The sequence below is a fragment of the Nothobranchius furzeri genome, chromosome 9 (assembly GCF_043380555.1).
Source record: "Nothobranchius furzeri strain GRZ-AD chromosome 9, NfurGRZ-RIMD1, whole genome shotgun sequence".
NCBI classification, from domain to species: Eukaryota; Metazoa; Chordata; class Actinopteri; order Cyprinodontiformes; family Nothobranchiidae; genus Nothobranchius; species Nothobranchius furzeri.
In genome coordinates, this window is record NC_091749.1 from 34,569,825 (window position 1) to 34,597,793 (window position 27,969).

General features: G+C 40.7%; 1 protein-coding gene across 1 annotated transcript in view; it reads right to left on the reverse strand.

Annotated features, from left to right (window-relative positions):
• Positions 1–27,969, reverse strand: part of smyd3 (SET and MYND domain containing 3) — a 127,387-nt gene that overhangs the window by 97,020 nt on the left and 2,398 nt on the right. Inside the window, exons 2-5 of the mRNA XM_015952772.3 lie at positions 8,928–8,991; positions 8,653–8,760; positions 8,324–8,378; positions 8,087–8,241 (exon numbers count right to left, since the gene is read on the reverse strand). Of these exons, the coding sequence (XP_015808258.3) occupies positions 8,087–8,241; positions 8,324–8,378; positions 8,653–8,760; positions 8,928–8,991 (382 nt within the window). The remainder of the gene's footprint in view (positions 1–8,086; positions 8,242–8,323; positions 8,379–8,652; positions 8,761–8,927; positions 8,992–27,969) is intronic.

Below are 27,969 nucleotides of genomic sequence, written 5' to 3' on the forward strand. Positions count from 1 at the left end.
GATCACAGCCTACGGGCCTCATGTTTTTGCCTGATCCCTGCCTAGAACTCTGCCTGCCATCTCTACCCTCGCCTGTTTTTGACCCCTTCTCTAGCCTGCTCCATTTTTCTGCTTCGTCTGGTTCTGGTTTTTGACCCACGCCTCCTGTCCAACACTGTCTCCAGCTTCACCCTCCTCTGGTAACGCCATATCCAATAGACTTTTTATGAACTTTTGCTGTGTTTGGTGTCATCACAGGTTTCAAGTTCTGGTCGTGACAATTTTCCTATTTATTCAGGTATACAAATTTGGTGGAGTTTGAATTCCATTTAGCTGCTCAGCAGATTGCCAGTAAATATAAAAGAAAGCCATGATGATAAATTACTAATACAACCAAACAAGGCTTTACAATCGTACACACACACACGCACCATATTACCCACAAACAGAAATAATTACAACAACCAAAATATGTGAGTTAACGCTGACACACAGCTAACACAATCATTCTGCCTTCAGTAATTGAAGCCAAAATAGTTATCAGCAAGGGTGTAAATTTATTGACTCCTGAGTCACATGTGGCATTAGGTTTTTTTTTGTGTGTGTGTGTGTGTGTGTGTGTGTGTATGTGTGTTTAGTCCATCTGTGATAAACTGTGTCTGTATACTGGTAATAAACAACACAGCACAGAGTGTTTCTTGGTTCCATGGACAAACCATTTCAGAAAAGAAAGAGAGGCAGGTAGTGGTTTGTTTTATGGAGCAGTTTGTTTCATTGAGGAATATGATGGAGTGTGTGTGAGAATCAAGTTCTGGAGCTGTTTGGGCCAATGCAGCGTGACAATAAGCTCACAAATGACAGCAGATAACAATTGGAAATGCATGGATACCAGGAAAAAAGCATCCTATGGGCAACTGCATTTTAATGCAAAGGCCTGTTGGCATCTGCAACCCGAGAAGAGATTAAAAACTGAAAAATAATGAGCAAATTACATGAATACATATCAGTGGGAAATTAAAAATCATACAATCACGTTTAACATTCAGTCCTGTTTGGAATAAAATAATTAACTGGATCAACAAATAATGGCAAACCCCAAAAGCTGTAATCATGCACAATTATAGATGCGAGATATAAAATTAACAAATGCTACTAAAAATACGCAATATTTAACATTTAACGCGCAAACACGCAAACACAGACACACCAGAAGCAAGGGGCTGATAAACAGAAGCAACGCCATGTGCATCAGACAGATCTCATCTATCAGATGCTATCACAACACTTCTGAGAGGACGGACACAAATACATTGATGTGACAAACAATTCGACCCCTCACAGATTCTCTCAGTTGTTTTGCATTTTTGGTGGTGGTTTCCCTGACTTTCTCCTTTGGTATTTGCTGCTAGAAAGCAGAATTCATGGTTCCATCGATTACAGCAGGTGGTCCAGGTCCTAAAGCAGAAAAACAGCACCAGTCCATACTACCACCACCATGTTTGACTCTTGGTATGATGTTTTTTCTTTAATATAATGTTGGTTTTACACCAGGTGCACGCCTCGTAAAATGTAACAGTTTGAATGGAACATGACATGTTGCTTTTTCAAATTTTCTTTAATTCTACAGGTCAGACAGTAATCAGGCCCAAGTGTGGCAAGACCTAAGTTTTCCAAATAATGATGTGAAATCATGATTTAAAGCTGTTATTGCAAATATGCAAACGGGTTTTGAATGCACACACAGTCATGGAACATTCATCCCTCCACTTGGGTATCTTCCCTGAGATGCTTCTACCAGAACCAGAAACCCAAATTGCCAGAGGAAACCAGATAGTGGTAAACACCAGTCACCATTTCCTAGGTCCAAACATTGGCTGTGTCTCAATTCAGGGTCTGCATCCTTCGAAGGACCCAGCCTACCCGGCCGACATGGGCTGCGTCCTCCGTCGGCCGGGTAGACCGGATGTTAACGGCTGTGAATTTGGACAGGCCTAGCCTTCATGAACTCCCTCAGCGAACTTCCGTCGCCTAGCAACCGTGGAACCGCTGGGCAGAAGGGAGAAGGAACTTTAAACGATGGAGCTCGACGTTTTATTTAGCTTTTTAACCCCCAGAAATCCCAAATTTATAAAACAACTGCAAAATCTTTTTTTTAACCTTTCACATGTTGTTCTAGGAGGCCAGATAAACGGGCCTATTTACACATTTTAACAGCCAATAGAGTTGCAGAACTGAACAATAGGACCTATTAGCAAATGTAAATGTGGTTTTAAAAAGAAAAAAAAAGGGGAAGGTTTATTTTTGTAGACTTAAATCTGATGTTGTAATATTACAACCGTGGGTCTCTGGGGGTTAATCATTTCCTTGACTGTTGGAGAGTTAATTCAAAGAAAATACTTTAGACAAGCTGAGCCTGAGCAAAGATGTGATAATAGTTTTTAATACTTTCTAAGGGTCTTAATTTGACCAAAACAGATTTATCACCTTTTAAAACTTTTCAAGACCCAGCGGATACCCTCTAGTAAACAATTCTCATTTGTAAACAAAAATAAAATTCAAGAGTTTAATGCAGAACTGATTTTATTTAGATATTTCTTTTATATGTACATGTTTAATCTTTATTAACCATTTCTTTCTAGCAAAGTAAAAAGCTGTCAAAGTTCTCCCTTCTCTCCTGTGCCCTCTGCTGCTCTGCCTCCCTCTGCAGCCTCTTGTCCTCCCAGATCAGCTCCAGAAGCTGGTCATCGCTGGCACCTTCCCCTGGATGCCCATTTTCTCCAGAATAGTCTTAACAAACATGTAAGAAATAAAACAGATAGAGAAAAGAGGACAACGGGTTATTCCTTTCATGTTTTCGCAGAAAAAACTAAACTCAAACGAGTTTTTTAAAATATGAGATGTTATTGTACCTCCATGCCACAGCCGCCGAATACTTTGCTCCAGTGATCATGTGGTCCATCCCCGCCCTAAGCTTAATAAATTCCCTGGTTTTCTCTTTTGTTCCTAAAATACAAACTTCTATTAAAATCAGGGGGAAACGTAGCGGGAGAAGTACGACACCGAGCGCGGCCGAACATACGAGCCGAGACCGCAATACAAGCACTTTTACTGTTACATTTCTAACTAAAATACCGTTCATGTATCACAAAAAGTCCTTAAACTGACAGTTTTCAAGTGTATACTTACATTTATATGCGCAATCCTCTCCGACAGCTCCCGCTTCACTGTCCGCCATTGTTTTTAAGTTTTTCTGCCGGCAAGGCATCTTGGGAAATGCTACCTATTGAAGGATACACCGGACCCATCCTTCATTCAGGCGAAAAGAAGGCCGCATTCGTCGACCGCATTTGAAGGAGTCTTCGAATTGGGACAGGCCTAGTCGCGGCGCTGTGACGTAACCGGCCGACGAATCCGGCCGAGGTAGGATGCAGACCCTGAATTGAGACACAGCCATTTTTTGTCATCCGTGAATTCAAATGGCGTTTTTCTTTTTTGGACTCCGGTAGTTGGTCCTAAAGTTGAAGTGGTAGCAGCCAGCTGTTTCTCCCTCTGATATTATTGAGCCACAAACCTCTCCCACCAGTGGTGTTCTGTTGCAAATTATGCAACTGCATAATGAATGGAGGACCAAGGAAAGCAGTGAAGTGCGGCGGTTCAGAGAGACCAACAACTGGATGGTCCAATGACTACTTTTGGCCTGAGGCGCATTAGACATTTGTGAGAGAATATTTGCGAGAGAACAATTTCATTCATTTTTTTTATCTCCACAATATATTTATATACTACATTAGAACGTTGTTAAGAGGCATGAAAAAATGTATTTTTTTGCTCCAAATTTGCTATTGTAGCTTTAAAGGTAGTATAGATGTTTTTCGGGAGCATTTTTGTCACATTCCTTGAAATTCTCCTCACACATCGATGGCAACCAATAAGTTAAATGTTTTGTCAAAAAATATTCACTTTAGATTGCCTCTAAAAAGTACAATCCTCATCCAATAATTGTGAACATCCAATTCTTAACAACTGGATCCTGATCCATCCATCAACCAGCCCTTAGACCATCCCTGCTTCCTCTGCGCACAAGTTGCATGTTGTCAGCTTGGAACAGTTAAACAAGAGGCAAAGCCAGAGTCAAGCTAGCTACATTAGCTAGCATCCTATAATATTAAGCAATTATGTATCCTGAGTGGAAGTGGCAGAGGAGGTTTCCACAGTAAAAAGGGCAGTCCTCCCAATTGCATCTGCAATCTAGGTCCCAGTTAGCCTGGTAAGCCATTATACATGTGTGATTATGGTAAATAATCTGTGTCTGATAAAGCATCTTCTTGAGTCCTTGAACCCCTCAAGGTTCTTTACAACACAATTAGTCATTCACCCATTCACACACACCCTGGTGGTGATGAGCTACAATAGCCACAGCTTCCCTTGGGTTGACTGACAGAAGCGAGACTGCCGTACACTTGCGCCACCAGTCCCTCCGGCCACCACCAGCAGGAAGTGAGGGTTAAGTGTCTTGCACATAGACAAAGATGGCAACAAACTGAGCGGGGATTGAACCTGCAACCTTCCAATTACAGAGTGGACACTTAACTCCTCTGCCATTGTTGCTGTCTGGCCACATCTCATAGACAGAGCTCAGTTGTCAAATAAATGAAGTGGAATTGGATTCTCTCGTGCCACAAAGGGTCCAAAACCGCACTAAAGGAGAAAGATTTCCTTTGAGATCAGAGCGCTCACAGAGAATGCGTTCCCTCTAGAGAGATCCGTTAAATCCTCAAATAACACGTATCAGCCATGATATAATGTCAGACTCCCGTCGGGCACGGGTGTCTTTTATAGATTTTAGCTCTAGACACTGTTCATACGCATGAGTTCAGATTTTCTTACATTTAGGAACATTCCTAAGCACAGGTACAAATTGGTAAATACCACACTGTCACGAAATATGCATAGATCTGTGCATAGGTAAGGTTGATGAATGAGGCCCCAGGAGAGCTATGATTGGCAAGACACAAGAGTGTTCGGGCCTGCTGAGGGTCCAATGGAGTGTGGCTAGACTGACCTGCAGAGTAAAATCCTTTTACTGTCTGTCTAGATTTCTAGGCTATGTCCCAGTGGCTTCTATCTCTGAAACTTCCAAAGGGGACAGAGTCCGGAGAACTCCTAACCAGCCTGGAGGACCCCAGCTGTTACTTATGTGCACTAGGAATTATGGCAGAAAAGATGCCAACAATGGATTGAAAAGGTAAGAACGTTATGAACAGTTTTTTTTCAATGAACATCAACCCTACATTTAATTACTGTTTCACATGGAGTTGAATTGATTTTGATAATTGTCTCTCTTATTATATTAACTGCCATTGACAACAAAAGTCATCATTTTAAATTCAACCGTTCACTGCCAATGATGACTAAATTCGTCATTTGCATTTTTTTACTGTGTAGGCGTCGGAACGAGCCCCCGCACCGTGTGAACGAACATCCCAGCTCTAAAGCCAATCTTCATCCGCGTACGTCACACGTCACGTGATCAGGAAGCAGAAAATCCATGTGTTAGGAGATTGTTTTGGGCTGTTGCTGTATAAAAAGTGAGGTGCAAACCGGAAAAGCTTCTGCCGATCACAATTCGACAACAGATTATGGAAGAATGGATAACGCTCAAAACGCGCGGATTCTTCCTGATGTAAGAGGTGAGTCTCCTCTTTGTTTTGGTAGTTTTGGCATTGACATCATCCTAGCGCGCAACGTTCTGTGACGCTTAAAAAACAGTAAAAACGATGAAAAACGCTGGCAGCAAAGGCCTTTACTGATCAGGAAACAGCTGGCAGTGAATGAGTTAAGAATGTATTATTATAATAATAATCATCATAACAATAAACAAGAAAACTGCATTTTTTATTTATTCAGCTTATCTTTGACTAAAGAAAAAACAGAAACAAATATCTAAAAGTCTAATCTAAAAATAACTTTTCACAGGTCTAGACTTACATTAGCATACTTGTAGCCACATAAAGATGCTCATTCGCTAATAAAATGACACTAAAGACAAATCCTTATAACAGTATTAATAAAAATAAAACACAGACTAATCGGTTGACTGTCGTGCAACTAAATATTGTATCATCTAAAGCATTTTTCAGCATACTGCATTTAACTCAGCGTATACAAAATTTCATTCTTCATTGCAGCATTTCAAAGTAGTATTTGCTAATTTTGTGTGTCTGACTGCATCCATGTACTGTATCAGTTTATGTAACACTATTAGTACTGGAGAGGGGCTATTAGTGTAAAAGAGGGTGTTATGGCACAAAAAAGTCCCCCACAACAGCTGCAAACAACATACAATGTACAGTAATGACCTATTTTGTTAAGCTCTCTGAATAAATACATAATTTAAAAAAATTCATCATTTGTAATGTAGAGCAAAAGAGAGAGATGGAGAGTACATAAGAGAAAGAGATAGGGCTGTGTGCAGAGATGAGTAATAAGCAAAGGGACATAAATAAATTAGCAAAGACAAACAGAAGTCTATTGACAGAGATGACAGAATAACAGAATTAATATTTGAAACTTTTCACAGAAAATAAAGAATGATGGTAATGAGGTCACAGCGCCTCCTATAGGTACTCCAAAAATACTTACATAATGTATGTATGATATAGTTTTTATGTATCCAAGTAAATTTAAATACAATTAATTGGTCAGAATAAAAAACATAAAACTTTTTAACTATTAACCCTAAAGATTAAAATAAACATATTTTAAAACAAATCTTCATATAAATGTGTCTAAACTCTGACCGTGCAAACTAACTAAAGCCAAATACTCATCACAAAGGATATTATAAATGAAGTTATTGGGGTATAAAGATCCAAACCTTTTCTTGCACCGGGCTGTAAATGTGGTTTGTTTTTGTTATTGGGTTCCACATTTGGACAAAAGGGTCCAAGAGGTTGTTCGAGGAACTGCAGTTTTATCAGTGTAACGCTTACCCCGGCTTTCCACAGGAGCCGTCAGCAGCACGTTACTGCAGCAGCACGTCATAGCTGCTGATAGGAACCGCTGTGGTCAACAGAACCTTTTCCATTGGAGCCGTCAGCAGCGCGAGTCGGCCACGTCTCAGAAGCAGCATGTCGTGGCCTTTACGCGCCGGTTCTATTTTCTACGCACGACGCCTCTGAAACGGGTCAAGTTCGACATTTTTGGGGAAGGAAAGACAGGAAATCGGACGCGGAAAAGGAGAGAAGCTACCGAGATTTTCAGAATAAAGAACGTACTGCTTTCCGGCTGCTTTACTTTTAAAAAAGGTTACTAACTGTGCGTCCCCGTGAGAAGTTATCACCTAGCTAGCGGTCTCCGTTGTTTTTCAGGTCCGTATTGGCGATTATAAAACGGACAGAACATAAAACACAAACCATGTTGTAATTTTCTCCTGCTTGTTGTTGTGTTTACTGACGAAGTCACTCGTGTGACTTCGTGCTCGGTCGGTGACAGCTGCTCCCCTGCTGATTCGCGTCTCGTGGGAAGGGCCAAGCAGCAGTTTACGCGAGCAAGACGTGCTGCTGCAGTAACGTGCTGCTGACGGCTCCCGTGGAAACCCGGGGTTAGGCCCCTGATGTTGTTTTTTAAGGTTTGAACATTTTGTCAAGAGGTTTATGGGATAGTTTTTAAAGTGTAATGTTTTACAGTGAAGGCGGAAGCTGCAATTTGAGGCAGACGTGAAAGCCAAAATTCAGAGAAATTTTGTGTATTTCTGCTAGAGGAGCATCAAAAATTGCCTGGTGGCTGAAATCTGCCAAGATTCAAATAGATAATATTGAGTAAAACTTTGAAATACAGTTTTTTGTTTTTTGGCTAGTGAAAGCACCATTGCCAAAGCTGAAATTTGTATCTGCAGGACTGAGCTGTACAAGACTTGCAAAATGATATTGGCCTTCAGAACCAGAATCTGCATCTCTAATTCCTGTGTTTATACTTTTTTTTGTGGAAGGAGACATTTTGCTTTTGTATTGGTGTAGTCATGAGTTTTTTTTTTTATTTGCAACAGTGTTTAAGTGTCTACATATGTATATAAACACAAAATTCTGTTAACATGCATCTAACCAACCTTTGCAATTAGGCTGAGGGCATCTCGACAGGAAGGCGGGAGGGCTGATGTCACTTCCTCTGTCAGATTAGAAACTTCATGATGAATATACAGCTCCAACATGGATGCCAGCTGACATAAACCCTCCTTCTTCTGCTCAGACATCAAATCCAGGTCTGTGAAAATAATGCATGGCTGGACAAACAGATTCTTCACTAAAATGTAAAGGAAGAGCAAACTCCTGTAGCGCCGACGTACGTGATTCATGCTCATCCAAAGAGTAGAGCTCACTGCTGCAGCTCCTAGGACTTAACTGGAAAGGAAAGAACAGATTGATGCTTTACACATAATTTTCTATTGCTTTGTAAGTTGAAGGCTGGAGCTTTTCAAGCTTCAAGCAACAAAAATGCCAGTTTGTGTGGTAAGATTTTTCAATCTCTTTGATAATGAGATGATTTTCACAGGGTCAAGACATTTCTAGCAAAAGAGAAGTTTTAGCTTTAGAAATGTATGATTAGTCATTTCCCTCAAAGCCTTTATTGAGCAGTATTTGATTGAGATAGAAGAGACAAATTCTGGAAGCATACCAGGGCAAAGATGAGTCTTGCAGCCAGACGGACCGAGTCTGTGGGAAGTCTTGGCAGGAGGATGCACAGACATTTACACTCTCTCTTATGGCCAGACCACGCTTGTTTCTGCATGAGACCAACTTTTAAACACACACATGGATGCAGATGCACATACACACAGCGAGCGAGTCATGCCTCCATCGCCCAAGTGGGCATTAGATAAGAGTCACATTTCATTTTCCACAAAGCCTTGCTTTTTTCTTTGTTTATGTTAGGAAAAATCAGAGACAAACCTGGCAAGTTGCATCGCAGTAGCGAGCCATTTTGCACTGAGAACACCGCAGCAAGGTTTCACGTCTAGACAGACAGATAAAAAACATATGTCTTATAAACAGAGCATTTTAAAGAAATGTGTCATTAAAGCATTTAAAATAACCAATAGGAATCAATCTAGTAACCACAGAACAGTAAACATTTTTAGGTTATTAAGATAGTTGCCACAGATAATTGATATTAGCAAATGCAAAAATGAACAGAAATCAAGTTTTTTTAAAGCTACTGAGCTATTGGTGTCTAAAATGCTAAAAGTAATCCACAACACATATTACAAACACCACAAGATTGCACAAGAGTTTCATTTTAAACTTTGAAATAAAGTCGACCATTTGCCGTTGAAATGAATCCTTTCCATCATCGAAATGAACCACTGAATTAATATATTTACAATATATTTTAGAGTCAACCCAACAAAAGATGGCTGCTGCAGCTAACTGATTTATCAACTGAGGCTGAGCTAAAATTGTTTGTGGCGGTAGCTGAGAGTCACTCTCAATGCACACTTTAAACCTAAGACTGCACAAAATCTTGAAATATTGAATAAGATTCAAGATTGTTTTATTGTCATTGCACAGGCGTACTTCGAGCTGTTATTAGCCATCAGTGCATCTGAGCCTGCTCTAGGCAGACTTACTGTCACTGGAGCCGAAGAGCTGAGACACACACACACACACACACACACACACACACACACACACACACACACACACACACACACACAAAGGATGTGAGTCACAAGAAGTGTGTATGCTTGTTTGTGTACAGGTTATTATAAGCCACGGAAATTGCAGACAGTCTTAGCGCTTGTAGTTTCTAATTTAAAAGGTTTGATCCAGACTAGAGAATGACTGACTGATTGGGAGTCTAGCTTTCATTTTACCTTTTTAGTTCACCTTCATTATCTTCATTGTGTTCTGCTCTACAAATGACAAAGTTTGAACTATTGTCCCTAATGAAGCACAACATCAAATCCTTTCCTACACAATAACCTTTCCCAACAAAAGAGGCCAGTAAATAACATTTTCTGGCATACGAAACAACAATCAGAGACTTGTTTGGCCTCCTACCACCCATACTTCACTTGTTTCAAGATCATTTGCTAAAGCAGCAAACCCATCTGTGGTGTGGTGCAAGCAGATGTATCATCTCATCTCATTCTCACCAGAATTTAAGTCAGTTGAAGAAGGGCCCCATCCTCGATGTTGGTGTAGAACAGCTCATTTGCTTCTAGTCCTTCAACTTAACCCTCTCAGGCTCAAAATTAGTTTTGATAAAAGGACGAACAACTAAGTCCTTCAGGGGTACTTCTGAGTTAAAAAATGCTCATGAAATACGTATGTGGAGTAACCAGGTAGGTAGGTTTTAACGTTGCAAATCTGCAACGCCTGCCTCCAGAGGGTTAAATAAAAAATGTATGAAATATGATTGGGTTATGGTTTTCTCCCCATTCTTAACCCTAATGTATAACTAGCACATTTTAAATGATGTGTTCAAGTTCAAGGCAACATGCCCCTTCCTCCCTGCTGGGTCTTGAAATGGTACATAAAGGTCATTAGTGGTTAAATCTCATTCATCTGCATCAGGGTACATCATTTCATCACCATTGAACATTTGGAAAATGTCTTCATGTGTGTCTGAGTGCTTTCTTTTTTTACTTTAATCTTGAGTTTCAGAAGTTCTTCCCTTTGTTTCGTCATCGGCCATTACATGTCTTTCAACCTGGACTGCTCCAGGTGATACTTTTCTCACACAGAAAAGTAATGGAGGAGATTGTGCTTTTGCATGTAGAAGTGCAGAAGAGATGAGACAGGTGTGAAGTCACTGAAATATACTGAAGTCTCACGCTGCACGTTCCTCTCATGTTCCAGTTCAGCGTGCATTTTTCTCTACCACAGCATTTCATTTCTAAAATGCAGCACTTTTCTCAGATATTTGACATGGAATTCGTGTTGTGACTAGACTAATGTTCTTTTGTGTACTGATAAACCGAACATGAGTTTAAGTACAAGCTCTTACAATTAGATATTTCCATAGATGTAATTTCTCATTTCCTGGAAAAATTATTTTCTCAACTATTTTCGTCATGTCCATGACTGATGAGATCGGCAGCAGCTCCCTGCAAACAGTTATAGAAAATTAATAAATGAAGAAACTTTCTTTCCACTGAATGATAAAAAAATAAAAAGCTGGGTATTTCTGCGTCTCCTCGAACTTATGCTGTTAAACGTCACAAGTTATCAATACTTCAGTACTAAAATCAGAATTTCTGGAATTTATGCACCATACATCTTAATTCGACAAAAGCAAAGCATCTGAATAGTATTTTGTTTTTGTATGATTTGCAGTGAAATCATATTGACTAGTAAAAAAGTCCACATCCAGAGAAAATGTGTCTGCAGAATTTCCTTTTATATGAGAAAAAGGTAGAAAGACATGATCAAATAAAGGAAAATAAATCTGACACCAGATATTATTACGAGCTAACACACAACATGAGGTAATGGAGAACATGTTATGATGGAGGTAAATTACCCTAAAGCTTTGTGGATAATCACACATTTGATTAGATTAGGCATACATATAAATGCTAGATGGTCTTATTTGAACCTTGAAGGCAAATGTAGAGATTTAAAATGAACAACACACACACACACACACACACACACACACACACACACACACACACACACACACACACACACACAGTGTTCTGACCAAAGGCTGCTTCCTTTCAACATTAGCAACAGAAGTTTAGTGGGGTCTCTATCGGTTTGGGACCAGACGGGAGTGTTGCATTTGCCTTGGAGTCCCTACAGGCATGTTCAAGTTTCCAAAACACTTCTTCCTCATTCTCTCCTGCTCCTGTTATGCATTTGGGCCTTATTTGCAATGACCTTTTAGTTTTGGAAACCAGCAAAAAATGTATTGTCACCTTTGGATGGGAGTTAATGAAAACAGTCATTCTTGTCATGTTGAGATTTAACAGACAGGAAAGCCACACACAGTTTAAGAAACTGTGGTTTGATATGGAGGAGTAATCACAGATTAGCTTGAGTCAAACCTAAACACAGATGGATCACATGCCAGGTCATTTTTTTGCGCTTTAGAGTTTGATCAGAAGCAGCCAAGCACAGGAAGCCATCCCATCTCTCATGAACCAGACAGGACGTTTTATTTGTGTAGTTTAATTTCTGTCACTAAATCAGGAAGGTTAATCCCTCAGGATGGTAAGATAGATTATATGTTAAAGTGCTGAAGGTTATGTTCCATCAGTATTTGGTAAAGTTGCAACACCATTTGTTCAAAATTAATTTAATTGTTGATAGATTTGTCCATATCAATGAATTGCAAGGCGAGACAGCTTAATTTGTTTAGCACGTCATACACAGAGATAATTCAATGTGCTTTCCATTAGCAAGAATAGCATGAACATTAAAATAACGTGACAGCACAGTTAAAATACACAAATAAATGTGGAAGTTAAAAGGTAGTTACAGTGCAGAAGGTGCAGTTTAAGAACATTTATTCAAAGGCTGATGAATACATTCAATTGTTCAGTTTTGATTTAAAAGTTTCTAGAGTTGGGGCACATTTGAGGTCATAAGGAAGCTGATTCACCCTGTTTGGTTCTGACCCGGGGTTCTACCAGCTGACTGTTTCTTAAGGATGTCAGATCCCTGCTGGACATATATTTTGTAATATTTATACTGACACGTATTCTGGCCCCATGCCATTGAGTGATTTATAGACTAGTAGAAGCACTTTGAAATCGATTCTGTTTAATGGAAACCAGTGTAGAGATTTAAGAACAGGAGTGATGTGCTCGGTTCTCTTGTTTTTTGTTAACACTCTAGCAGCAGCATTCTAAAAACAACTGTACCAGGTTGGGCCCCATTTTGCTTCTAGAGCTGCCTGAATTCTAGAAAGATTCTTCAGATGTTCTGGTCCATATTGACATGTTAGCATCGGCTGAACATCCATGATGCAGATCTATGATGGAGAGCTGCACGATGAAACAGAAACTCAGAAGAAATTATTGTGGTTTATGCACTGACAAAGCTGCATTTATGTCAGACGCACCAAAAAAAAAACGTTGTTATGTAGACGAGCTTTTTGTACAAATGTAAACACAAGCACATCTGGACACAGAAGGCAAACAATGAGCAGCTTCAAAAACAAGTGCTGTAACAAAAGCATAATTTATTCTTTTATTTTTGAAGCCCAAGACTCCTTCATGGTTTGTCATTTGGGATGATTTGGTTCAAAAACAAACGGCCACATTCTGTACTTTTAACATCATTTGATGATTTAAATGCACAGACACAACCCGACTTTATCCTCCAGGCAAAACACAACTAGATTTGTGCAACATGCACTGCTCTGTGCGGTGCACCGTGTTACATACACCGATTTAACTTGGTCCAGATATGGATGATGACAGTAACAAAAGAGCAAAGAGCAACAAAAAAAGAACTAGGAAAAAAGGGAGATTTCCAAAGCACAACTATAGCAGAGTCCAAGTCCAAGTCTCTGTCTTTTTATTAGTTTAATGCTTAAATTATGATTCTTTCTACCAAGCAGGCCTGATTCATCTTCAGCCAACTTCCCATTTTTCTCTCCCGCCAGCCCCCCCCATTGTTTCTTTTTTTCTGCCACATCTGTCAGATGTTGTGTGAAGTCTTCTGGATGGCAAGTCCATACTTGGACTTTAGGCACAGTAGGGAAACTCATGAATACCATTAGAAGGGTTTCATTAGTAGCATGCAGAATACTGAATTAATGCTCTCTCTCTCTCCTACCCTTAATGGTTACTTTTTGTTTCTACTTTCCTTTTCTTCCACATCAATGTTCTCTTTGACATATTTATTTTCTTACTATTTTTACTGTTTCTCTCATTATTTGTGAAAATAATAAGTTTTAAATTTAGAAAATATACAGTACTTCTCTAGTAGACGAAAGTGAAGACCATCTTGCATAGCTAGGCACCTGATAAAGAGATTCATGTGAGCCATATGAGCTTTTTTTAGGAGCTTTGTGGGCACATTCTGCAATCATTTTCAACAACTCTAACAAATGCACAAAATACCCACTAAACAAATAGCAATAGCAGGATTACATCATCACTTTTCACAGATTCCAGTTTGACCAAATCTGGCAGAAAATTCTAAATGACCTGAACTTGTAGCGCCTTTCAGACTCAGAAGACTCCAAAGCCCGCCACAGCTACAGCCACATCTACCCTGGGGCACACCGACAGTAGCGAGGCTGCCGAGCACAGATGCCACCGGTCCCTCCAACTACCTCCAGCAGGTAAGAAGGGTGAAGGGTCATGCCCAAGGCAGAATTATCTTCAGGGAACGGGTATCAATCCAGCAACCCACTGATTACTGGATAACTCAATAACTCCTGAGCTGCATCACTCATCGAGTCGACAATAAAACCTGTATCAAAGAGACAATTAATTGCAAGTAACATTCTCAGCAATAGCAATAATGAACCTATATAAGACTCTCATTATTCTGTTTTAGTTGGCAGATGGCAAAAATGTCATTGCATGGTTCTTTTCACAATAGTAAAAATTTGTTTTTACTTTTTAAGGAAGGCTACAGCGTTAGTCAAAACTTGTCAGCTTAAAGGGTAAAAACACATCTTGTGTTGTGAAAAGAACCATGGAATGGAATTTGACAGATTACACAGAATGAACGCACGAACAATGGCAAAAATCATTAAAGAATCAAAGTCTCATCTTTCATCACTTTCTTTTTGAAGCAATAGTTCAAGGGAGTTTGTAACTACTTTTCTAATTTTACATTTTAAAGTATTTTTGTCTTCTATTGACCTCATGTGACGTCACCCTGCACATGGGAAGCTTGTTTCTCGTCTCACATGTTACAAAGGATACAAATTTCCAAAAACGCTCTCAAGCAATAATAATTATATTTTTATGTGGGTGAAATGTGGCATTAAATTCACAAAAGGACTGCATGTGACTTTAGTAACAGCAATGAGTTTGTTTCCTCCCAACCACACAATGACAGCACATTTTCACAATGATTACTCTGTTGTTCTGAAAAACAACAGAAAAATAGATTAAAGCCCAAAGCAAAAAAAAAATAAGTTGATTTGCATGAGAAATGAGAAATCAAGAGAGCATATGCAAGCAAGAGAAACAGAAAAAAACACAAGAGTAAGAATATTCAGGCCATAGAAACAGTTATTCATCGGAGGAAGGCAAAAGATGCTTGTTATTCCACAGATGCGCAGGAGAATAGATCTGTGTGTCCGCATGTTTGTGTGCATGTCTGAGTGTGTATGTGGTCAGTTTCTTAAAGTCTATGCAATGAGACATCTAATTAGGCCTACCTCAGCATATCAATCTTGGTGTGTGTAGCATGGTAATTAATGCCCCATGAGTATAGGCTGCTGCACCGAGTCCATTTGATTTTGTTGCATGTGTGTGTATGTTAATAATGTGTCCTTTTTACACTGGGCTGTCTAGTCGTGCCTGGGCGAACTCTCGTTTTCATGCTGCATGCAAAACACAGCAGGTGCATCTCCCTTTTAAGTGCTTTAGAGTAAATGTGTTGAAACTAAAGAAAATCTAAGATCTAATGCTTTATTTTTGACTGTTGTGTAAAAATACCTAATGTCTGAGTTAAGAAGTTAAGTGAAATCCCGTTTATGTTCTCTCAAGCAAAAAGATGTGGAAAATGTCAGTCTAAAATGTGGGTGAAAAGCTTTTCATTCCATTCCAGAACAACTTTTCAATTTGCAAAGATGAAAAAGTAAACATGAGATAATGAAAATCTGCTAAATATCAGGAAAAAGCTCCCAAAGGGACACTACTGCCATCTACTGTTCTACATCTACAGTTGTGCCTATGCTATATGAGCACAGATCCCAGCTCAGCTCAATCACTCACATCTGCAGGAATCCACAGTGTGACTCTGCAGTAACACACCAAAACATTAATTATTCAGTGTAAACAATAAAATGACTGCTACCCGAGTCTGTCTTTAAGTGAAAAAGACACCAGCTGCATCTCCAGTTGTCCTGAGCCCATGCTGTTTGTAATCATTTAAATGATGATTCGTTAACACATGAGGGTATTGATAATAGAATAGATTCAGTTATTGCTTTTATAACCAGAGCGACGGGTGAACATGAATACAACATGCACACAACATGGCTGAAAAACCTTACAGCAACTTCAAATATTAATTAAACCAATGAAGTGACATGCATTTTACATTAATTGGTCCTTATTCACCATTGTCTGGTTCAATAGTACAAACTGATGCATTTTCCTGCTGTGTGTGAACATTCTTTTGTAGTTTTAGTACAATATCCTATGATCAAATGAAAAGATCTTTAGTGCAAATTTCAGAAGGTAACTACAGGATGTGGTTTTACAACTGAGTTGATCCAATTCCAGATGGCCACCACAGCTAATCACATAGCTACGTGTGTTAGGAAACACATAGCCTGGCAAGCCATTCTGTAAGTATACAGTCTGGCCACGACCCATTGAAACACCCCAGTTGTGGGGTTGAACAGACAGTTGTCTTTCAAACTTTCTCCACACGCAGTTGGACAGCACTAGGACCAATCATTGCAACGAGCAATGTGACATGTTCATTGATACAAACATCAGTCAATGGGGCAGTCCTCCATACATTGTTAAAGAGGAAACAAATACATCCTTTTTTTAAATAAATTACTCAAGTCTCAAAGAAAACCTAAAGATGCCCAAACCATTTTAAATTTTAAAATGGCTATTTCTGTGGTTGGTCTAGATTTCATTAGGCTACAGTTTTAAAGATATTGAGCCAATATTTGTTGTGGTAGTAGCTGAAAGTCTATCAAATGCTTCCAAGATTTGACCAAAATGGATGGATGATCTTAGTTTGAAACTGGCATGAAAAGTAGTGGCCACTGGGGAAAATACAGGTACACTGAAATATCATAATTTGTGTTATGATAGTAAATCGAAACTTAAAAGCAGTGTATCAATTTTTATTGACAATTTTATATAAATATTTAATATATATATTTTGTGTTATGCAATTCAAATTCTGACTGCTAGGTGGCAGCAGCTTTCCCGCTTTCATTCTGAAGGAACAAAATCTTGCCGTAACAACGTGTCTTTGAAGATCTTGCCTGAGTTTTCCAATTAATTTTAATCTAAAAAACTGCGAATATTATCTGGGTTTTATTTTTGCAATATATTGTATCGTCTCACCTGTATTGTGTTTTTATTTTTATTGTATCGCCAGATTCTTGACTTTAAAAGGAGGAACTAACTGAGCAGGTGGTTTTCCTCAGTTTATTTCTTTTTTTTTTCTTTTCTTTTTTTTTACCGTGTCCTGTCTGGCTGTGAAGCAAGCAGAATTGATGTCTGAATGCTGGTGACAAGCCTTACAGATTTATTCTCAGGTGGAGCATCAAAGCGTTTGCTTTTAATGTCACGCCTGATACTTAAAACTTTATTGTTATTGTTGTTGAATGCTTTGTAATTCCGACCAGACACGGAGACAGAGGTGAAAGAGAAAGGAAGAGAAAAGGTGGAGAGAGAGGAGGAGGGGGGGGGGGGTTCCCACAAAAATAAACAATGAACAAGAGTCTGCTTCTAAACCTGCAGAAAAAGACAAAAAAAACAAAAGGACACAAAAAAGGGACACAACAACAATACAACAAGATCTATCTATCACTGCGTCAACTTGATGAAAAAACAAAACAAAAAAAAACCATATATATATATATATATATATATATATATATATATATATAAAATCAACATTGCTTAACTGAAGAATCACGATAATAAATCACAATGCATTAAGTGCCCCCATAGTCTTAAGACATGTGTTGAACGTGCCCAAGCCCATACTTTTGAGAGCACCATGTGAGCACCTGTGTGTGTACACGCGCTTGTTTATTTAAGGTTTCTCTATAGGAGCGTCCAACAGAGAGTGTGAGGGACCACAGATCCGCCCCCCAAAGATGCGCAGGAGACGGGGGGAGCTCCAAGTCCCAGAGATCCAGGCGTTGCCCCAGAATGCAGGAACCCCAAGGAGACTGCAACCAGAAAGGCCCCCGCCCCCCTCGAGAGGCACAGAGGATCGCCCCGGGGGGCCACAACCAGCAGCCGGCAGAGTCCCTGGAGATATCAGCGGCAAGCCCACAGGCCCGCCCGCAGCCTCCCACCCCCTAGCCGGCCGAGCCCGGGACCCAGCGACCCGGGACCCAGGGGTGACCACCCCCGCCGGGGACCCAGCAGAGCCCAGGGACCCAGACCCCACCAGGCAGCCACCGGGATCTATCAGGCAGATGCCAAAATCTTAAACCCCCAGACCCGGTTGCCACGAACACTCACATACACAAACACAGTCATACACTCCCTCCCTCATGCTCACACATGCACATACAACCCAAGACTTACAAAAATGCACGCCGGACACTCACTCATGCTCCCCATACACACCCTATTAACTCTGGTCCCGGTACTGCTGCACATGGGGTACAACCATCACCGGTAACCAGAGTTTGACCCTTTCTGCTGAGGTGCTGATGAGCAGGCTCCCCCGCCCAACGCTGAGCACAGCAACCCACCACCCCAGACCCCAATCAGACGGCCAGATCTCCCTCCTAGCCTCCAGCCCCAGGAAGCCTAGCAACAACAGAGGTGGCTAAGACCCCTAGTCTCCCTCCACCTGCTCCAATATAGTGTTGTGTGATCATGAGGTGTATTCCATGGCTGTGGTGAGTGGGCAGTGCGGGCATCATCCGGCATATGCCAGCTGATGCCACCGCACCACCCCACTTACACCCTCAGCCATCAGTGTCTAAGTGCGGTTTAAAATTGGAAGTGGGCACCGGCACTCGGGAGGAGGCTGAAATATCCCCCTGCCAAATGCCGTTGAATGTGCTCACTCCCAAGGCCCTAAGTGTGTGTTTGTGTGGAATGTCGTCAGTGGAAGTGTATAAGGTGCAAATAAAATTGGGGGGCAGGTTGCCACAGGAATGCGGAAATGGGGTCCATACCCGCACTCCCTGACTTGCCCACCCCCCAAGGTCCTATGTGTATGTTTGTGTGATGATGTGAGGGAGCAGGAGGAGAGAAATATGCGGGGATGGGGAGGAATGGCTGGTTGGGCTTAGCCCTCCAGGGAGTCAGCTCCCCTACTGGCCCCAATAGGCACCTCTGTTGTCAAACTGCCACCCAGGGCATGGAGACCCCAGCCCATCCTGCCAGGGCCCAAAGCAGCAGCATTACAGAGCCTCACGGAGTCCGAGGGCACCAACCCAGCCCCATCCCAGCAGAATATCTATGCCCACCCCTGCATTTGCACAACTTCCAGAATATGTAAGACATGGGACATCCAGGTAAGGTTTGGTCCTCCCCGTCCTGGACCTCCCCCTCCCCTGTGATGGAACAGCAGAGGAGCCAAGGTCTACCTGATGCCCCCGAACCCGGGCCAAGCACTGCTGAGTGTTCCTGCCTTCTTCCCGGAAGCATACATGTCAGGACCCGACCCCCAAGGCCCAGCCCAGATCCCCACACGGGGCCGGCCACCCCCAAACCCCGAGCCTCCAGGCCCCCACCCAGACCCGCCCAGGGGCATTGCAGCCGCCAGGCAGTGACCCATGGCCGCCGCCAAGATCCCCAAGGGGCCCCACTCACAACCGCCAGTAGTCCACCCCCCGAGGCAACCCAAGCACCTCCAGAGGGGGGCAACAGCCCCCCAGTCCCAGACACCCCCAGTGAACCCACCTCCAGGGAACATCCGGATACTCCAAACTCAGACCCCACACCCCCCCACCCACACCATCCCGCAGGACAACATCAACGGCCCCCCACCCTCGCTATGTGATGGAACCGATCAAAGGAGCCCAGAGAGATTCATCTGAAGTGGAAGCAGAGGCTATATCAAGTGCAATATGATCTAACAAAAGATTTCTATACTGGTTAATGCAGAGACTTTCTCTATTTTTCCAATTCAAGAGGATAGTTTTCTTAGCGATGCATATGGCAGTCAGAACCACGTGAACCAAAGATGTTGCAATCGGGACATCGTGCAGCTGTCCCAGTAAACAAAGAGAGGGGGAAGTTGGGATATGACATTTCAGACATTTTGACAGATCCTCACATACTCTACCCCAAAATTCCTGGACAGGTGGGCAGGACCACAGTGCATGAATGTAATTGTCAGAAATGTTGTTTGTGCAGTGTGTACAGGTGTCAGACGACACAAACCCCATCTTGAACATCCGATGACCTGTATAGTGTACTCTGTGTAGAATTTTGTACTGAATTAATTGTAAATTGGGGTGTCTGATCATTTTAAAAGTTTTTAAACAAGTTTGGGACCAGAAGTCCTGGTCAAAGCTAACTGATAGATCCACCTCCCATTTTTCAATAGGGATTGCTATTCTATCGTCTATTTTGGACAGTGTCTTATACACTTTAGACAGTAGTTTGGGGGGGTTGAGATTATAGAAGTCTAATACCCTTGGTGGTGTTTGTAATTCTATTTTATTGAGCTTAAATTTTTGTTTGACTACAGATTTAATTTGGTGATATTCTAAAAAGCTATTCTTATCCATTCCAAATTGGGAAACTATTTGATTAAATGGGATGAAGTCCAATACTTCATATATGTGTTCCAGGTATAGGATTCCTTTATTTTTCCAGTCCGGAAGGTTCATCATTTTGTTGTTTTGCAAAATGTCAGGATTGTTCCAGATAGGTGTGCGTCTGCATGGTACTAGTGAAGACTCTGTCATTTTAAGATACTCCCACCATGCTGTCAGAGAGGAGCTGATACTAATACTTTTGAAGCTTTCATGTTTTCTTATGCTTGGGCTAAAAAATGGTAAGTCTGAAAGCTCTATCGTATTGCAAAGTGTCTGTTCTATATCTAACCAGGACTCGTCTAATGGGTTATCTTGCAACCATCTTGGTATATATTGCAGCCTGTTGGCTAAGAAATAATAATAAAAGTTGGGTAAATCCAGTCCTCCTCTGTCTTTGGTCTTCTCAAGCGTTTTTAAGCTAATTCGTGGAGGTTTATCCTGCCAAAGGAATTTAGTAATTGAGGAGTCCAGAGATTTAAACCAGTCAGCTGGAGGTTTGTTTGGGATCATCGAGAATAAGTAATTTATTCTGGGTAAGACCATCATTTTAATTGTAGCAACTCTCCCCATGAGTGATATTGGTAAGGATTTCCATCTTGCAAGATCATCTTCCACTTTCCTTAAAAGTGGGATGTAATTCAGTTTGGTTAGATCTGCTAACTTGGGAGAGATATTAATTCCCAGGTATGTGATATTCCCTGACTCCAATTGTGTATTAAGAAAATTGACAAATGAGAAATTAATTGGTAGAACTGTGGATTTTAACCAGTTTATAGAGTAATCTGAAACTCTGGAAAAAGAGTTTATCAGTTCTATTGCTTGGGAGAGAGAGGATTGAGAATTCTGGAGAAAGAGTAAAACATCATCTGCATAAAGACTGATCTTATGTTCTATTTTCTTACACTTTATCCCTTTAATATCTGTTGTTTGCCTAATTGCTGCTGCTAGTGGTTCAATAAAGATAGCAGATAGTGAGGGGGAGAGTGGGCATCCCTGCCTGGTCCCCCTCTGAAGACAGAAGCTAGCTGACATTTGGTCGTTCGTCCTGACACGTGCTGTTGGTGAACTGTATAATGTTTGTAGCCAGTTTATGAAGAAGTTCCCAAAACCAAATTTATGTAAAGTTGCAAATAAGAACTTCCAGTTAACTCTATCAAAAGCTTTTTCTGCATCTAGAGATAATATACTAGTTTCTATGTTTCTACTGTAAGAGAAATCTATCAAATTAAGTAATCTACGTGAATTTGCGGGTGATTGTCTACCCTTAATGAAACCAGTTTGGCCAGGGTGTATTATGAAGGGGGTTACCTTCTCTAATCTTTTGGCCAGGGCTTTACAAATTATTTTGAGATCAACATTAATAAGAGAAATTGGGCGATAGCTGGTAGGAAATGCCGGGTCTTTGCCTGGTTTTAACAAGAGACTAATATTGGCTGAATTCATGTTTGGCTGTAATCTGCTGCTCTCTTCGATTTCCCTCACCATTCTGAAAAATATTGGAGCCAGAATGACCCAGAATTCTTTGTAGAATTCTACTGGGAACCCGTCTGGACCTGGAGCTTTCCTATTCGTCATGGATTTAAGGGCTTCCTGGAGCTCCGCTGACACATAGCTACGTGTGTTAGGAAACACATAGCCTGGCAAGCCATTCTGTAAGTATACAGTCTGGCCATGACCCATTGAAACACCCCAGTTGTGGGGTTGAACAGACAGTTGTCTTTCAAACTTTCTCCACACGCAGTTGGACAGCACTAGGACCAATCATTGCAACGAGCAATGTGACATGTTCATTGATACGAACATCAGTCAATGGGGCAGTCCTCCATACATTGTTAAAGAGGAAACAAATACATCCTTTTTTTTAAATAAATTACTCAAGTCTCAAAGAAAACCTAAAGATGCCCAAACCATTTTAAATTTTAAAATGGCTATTTCTATGGTTGGTCTAGATTTCATTAGGCTACAGTTTTAAAGATATTGAGCCAATATTTGTTGTGGTAGTAGCTGAAAGTCTATCAAATGCTTCCAAGATTTGACCAAAATGGATGGATGATCTTAGTTTGAAACTGGCATGAAAAGTAGTGGCAACTGGGGAAAATACAGGTACACTGAAATATCATAATTTGTGTTATGATAGTAAATCGAAACTTAAAAGCAGTGTATCAATTTTAATTGACAATTTTTATATAAATATTTAATATATATATTTTGTGTTATGCAATTCAAATTCTGACTGCTAGGTGGCAGCAGCTTTCCCGCTTTCATTCTGAAGGAACAAAATCTTGCCGTAACAAAGTGTCTTGGAAGCTCTTGCCTGAGTTTTCCAATTAATTTTAATCTAAAAAACTGCGAATATTATCTGAGTTTTAGTTTTGCAATATATTGTATCGTCTCACCTGTATTGTGTTTTTATTTTTATTGTATCGCCAGATTCTTGACTTTAAAAGGAGGAACTAACTGAGCAGGTGGTTTTCCTCAGTTTATTTCTTTGTGAGCAAGACAAAAACCAAATAAATAATGTATGTAACACCCTTGTGCATATTCTGGATATATTTGTGTGCATAGGAGCTCTAACTTGTGGTTTATTGGAGGTGAACATATGAATTTCAAAAGCTCTTCTAGAGCATACCAAGACCCGGGGTAAAGAGAATAAACCAGGAGAAGAATGAGCAGATGCAGTTTGATCTGAGTTAAATGCCTGGCAGCTGAATTTCCGACAACCAGAAAGAAGCCTAATGAAAGAAGCCTGGCTGAGCCAGTTCTTTGTTGGCCTGACTGAAATGCAAAACAAGAATCCACAGAAGACTCTAAAGCTCCAAAAATACAGGCACTGCACAGCTCCAAGAAAGAGCCAAGTGGCTGTCAGAGCACAGAAAACAGTAATGACCAACATGTAACTGAAGGCAGAAACCTCAGACTGCTCACAGATAACAGCAACTCCAATCTTTTCCTACAGAGTAAAGGGAAGAATAAAATCATGTGTTGGTGATTTAATCTCAAACATCCACGTTGGGCTGCAAATACATTTGTTTTCTTGGCTTTTTTCCCTTCACGCACGTTTAAAGGAGAAAAGTAACAGATGCACTGTCTATGATTAGCAGAATAATACGAGTCCTCGGAGAGCCTTTGTGATTCATCCCACTGTTCTAAAAGGGGGAAAAGTAAACAAACACTTAAGGATCAACAAATGCTGGGAAAAAAACACAATTTTTCATTAAGCCAGCCACGGCAAATAATTTATGAGCGTGCTCTTGAGAGCTGGGATTTAATATCTGTGAAGGCACGCAGCCCTCACAACTAAAGTTAGAGACGACACACACAGATGTGCTTTCTAAATGATTACACATTCACACACACAGAGGGGTGTTCCCTGTGCACAGCAAATAACTTGGTTTGCAAATGATACAGCTGTGTGTGAGGCACCTGGGCGTTGAACGGCAGGAGATGGAATGAGTTGGGGGAGGAGGAGGGAAACAGAGAATGTGTTTATACAATAAAAGATGAGGAGATGGTGGATGGGACAGGTGAGAAAAAATAGGGAGGCGAAGGAAGAAGGGAGTAGATAAAATGGGGAAATGTGGAAACGGTAGAAGCAGGATGTTGGAGGACGAAGATGGGGAAATAAAATGAGAGAAGGGTTCAGGTAAAAGGAGGAGGACTGCTGACTTGCCTTTTGAACCATTCCCCTCCTCTCATCTGCTCCTCTTGGTTTGTTCAACTGCATCTAAAGTAGTAATCTGTATGCTTCATATACAACTGCATTCCCACACTCATCAGTTCCTGCTTGTGGGGGTGGGTTCCCGTAAAAGGATGATAGAGGATGTTTGAAAAAGAATCGGTGTCAGGGTGTGAGAGCACAGCCACTTTCACATGAACCGCAGCCTATAAATCCCTACATTATGCTGAGAAGCAGCAAATGCATGCATGTGTGTGTGTGTGTGTGTGTGTGTGTGTGTGTGTGTGTGTGTGTGTGTGTGTGTGTGTGTGTGTGTGTGTGTGTGTGTGTGTGTGTGTGTGTGTGTGTGTGTGTACCACAGAGTAGAAAGTGAAAGGACTTTATCCCACCAGCTCTGTAAAACATATTGAAAAAATATCGGAATGTTTCCATGTGAGTAAGCAGCCAATCTCTGAGCGATTCGTCATACGTGATCATGCTTATGTGTTTGTTGCTTTGTACACTTTTTCTGCTCATCTTTTCTATTAACTGCAGCATTTTATTGTGTTGTGTTAATTTACCCTCATTTATTGGCAGTTTGGTCACCAAGTTCTCCAGAACTTGTCCCACTCACATGGTTCACAAAAAATTAATTGACAGATTTATGAAGCGCGCAATAACGTTCTTCAACATATTCAAGACTCCTGTGATATAAAAGCAAGGACCTGTGACTCACGCGAATGTTGGGCGCTCTTGATGGTGTTTCGAGACTCCCTTGTGAATACGGTTTTTCAGCTCAGTGTGAAAACTGTTAGCCAAAAAAAATCACAAGTAAGTTTGTGTGAACAGAAATATATGTTTATGACTGATGTGAGTGGTCATGGACAGAATTTCCAGGTACTGTCATGGGGTGGGGGGGTATCAAGTGTGGTGGCAGCTGCTTTTTGTGGATGACGTCCTGCCTTAAGCGGGGGAGTGAAGTATCTCAGGATCTTGTTCACAAGTGAAGAAAGAAAGGACTGGAAGACCAACAGGCAGATTGGGACAGTGTCTGCATTGATGTGGACGCTAAACTAGTCAGTTGTGGTGAAGAGAGAGCAAAGACAGAAAGCAAAGCCCTCAATTTACCGAGTGATCTACGTCCCATTCCTCAACAGCTGTTGGTAATGACTAAAATAACAAGATTGCAAATACAAGCGGTCGAAATGGATTTTCTCTGCCAGACTCAGCTCAGACATTCAGGAAAGACTCAGGGCAGAGCCGCTGCTCCTCCACGTTAAGAGGAGCCACCTGAGGTGGTTTGGGCATTTGGTGAGAGAGAGGATTGTTTCATGCATGTCCCCCCCACCCCTCCCCCAGTGGCATGAGTAAAGAAACAATCCATAAGAAAGCAACAAGGCATGTTTTAGAGGCAGGAACCACCTCAACATTCTCCTTTTTGTGTAGAGGAACAGCAGCTCCATTCTGAGCTCAATAACCTCACCTCATCACCGAGGAAGAGTCAAGAGGTAGATAATTTCAGCGGTTTGATCCAGGATCTAGTTCTTTCAGTTACATACAAAATAATTTGACTTTAAATGAAGATTAGAACGTAAATGTGCCACTAAATTAAGAGTTTGCCTTTTAGATGGACACCTACTGCACCAGACCAGAGCAACACATTTATTTCTTCAAACGAATTCAGATCCAACAGTCCCCTCTCTCACTCTATTCAACCATCACTCTCCAACAATATATTTAAACAGATTCACAACAGACCCAGAGGAAGCATTCCATCTTTTTCCAGTTGAGAACCATGTCCTCCAACTTGGTTTATGTTCAGCTTTGAACCGCCCCTATGCATGATGAGGGTCATGGCACGAAGCCTTCAATAGCAACACATCATCTGCAAAGAAGCAGATATGCGATCTAGAAATTAGCAAATCAGACACCTTTTCTCTTTAAAACTGGTTGTACAGAGACCAGTTCTGCAACAGATAAATACATATATCATTCATCACCAGAATTATGTGAATAGGTAAAGCTTTTAATGCAGAAACGTTTTTCCACCGTTCTCAACCACTTTCCTAATGTTACTTTCTCTTCTTCGGTTCCTGGTCAAGTTCCCTCATTAATGTGTTCAGAATCTTCACCGAGACCAACAAAGTAGCAAGAAGCAAAACAACCTGTTGAAAGTGTCTTATTTTTGTACTGGCAGATTTATACCTTCCAGTACGGTAGATAAATCAAGACTGCAAATTCCAAAAATGTCTTTTAGTGAGTTTATTTAGAAAGGTACCTAATAAAAGCAGCGTCTGCAGCCCCACCAGAGCCTGACAATGAGGATAAACTCGTGAAATGATAAAAACAATGTATCTTTATGCTTGAACTTACTTGCTGCTGTAAAAAAAATTCAACAGAATCACATTATAAGTGAGCTGATAACCTTGACCTATTTTTTCCAACTGACTTTGAGGCCTGATTCGCTGCAGACACTTTGACTTGCAAGCATAGTGAAGCACAGGTGTACTAACGAGAGCAGCATTCTAATTCTACAGTTGTGCATAAATCAGCTAATGAGAAGAACTTCTAAATGGAATGAAGCCCTTTCTAAAACACTTATGACTTAAGACAAAAAGTCTGCCATACCAGATCAGACAAATAACATTGTACCTGATTAATTCATCCCTAAATCACAGATCTTGAACATCTTACATTTATAATATAACAAATTATGTTAAATATGAAGTCATGAGTGCTAATTCATTCATTAAGATACAGACGTTTATTAAAGGAGAAAAGATAATTAGATAAGTGTTGTTCTAATCTGGTCTCCATTGCAATTTGTTTGTTTTTCTCGCAAATTGACAAAAACAACATGCACACCCCTATTTTCCCGAGTTTACTTCATGTTTCCATTTTTTTTTTAAATAAAGTGTCATGGTGTGTAGATGTGTTTGCCTGCCTGCTGTGGCCTTTTGTGTTCTTGTTGCTGTTTGTTCAGCCTCCAACTAGCGTGCATTAACATAAAGCTAAAATTAGAGCAAAACTCTCAAGTCAACTGCCTGTCAATATATTATCTTTGATCGAAAGACCCCATGGAAGCTGGTTTATTTAGCTTCTAATGGAATGTGTCTCTACAAACAAGACAAAAGATTTTAGAAGCTTGACTTTATCTGCAGTCTGTTTGAGGTCCAAAGAGACTATGAGTGAGAGATTGGTGTCAAATATCAAAACTTTGTCTGATGGAAACAGCACTCTGTGAATATACGCACAAACAAACACACTGACAACCGGAAAAAAGAGCTCTTCCTCTGCGCTTCTTTGTTTATCTATAGAAGAGAAATTGTGTAACATCTTCTTCCCTTCCATTTTTTTCTGCTACTTCCTTTTAACTCGGGTTTCTGAAAAGAAACAAATCAAACGGTTTATGTGACTTTGCTTTCTCAGGTTATTGTTTACAGCACAAGGTTAATGGGTGACCTTCAGGGAAACTGTTACAACAGCATGCTTGCATAATTACACAGAAGGAGAGGTAAAAACCCACAGAAATGGGAAATTATCAGATATGATGGCAATACAATATGATGCATAACAGCTAATCCACAGTAGGAGACAACCAGTTTATTTCTGATTTAGGTGAAAAACACATCAGGAATAAGTAATGGCACTAAGGAGATCAAAGCACAGTTCTTTTTTTAATATTAGATTTATGTTGTATCTAATTC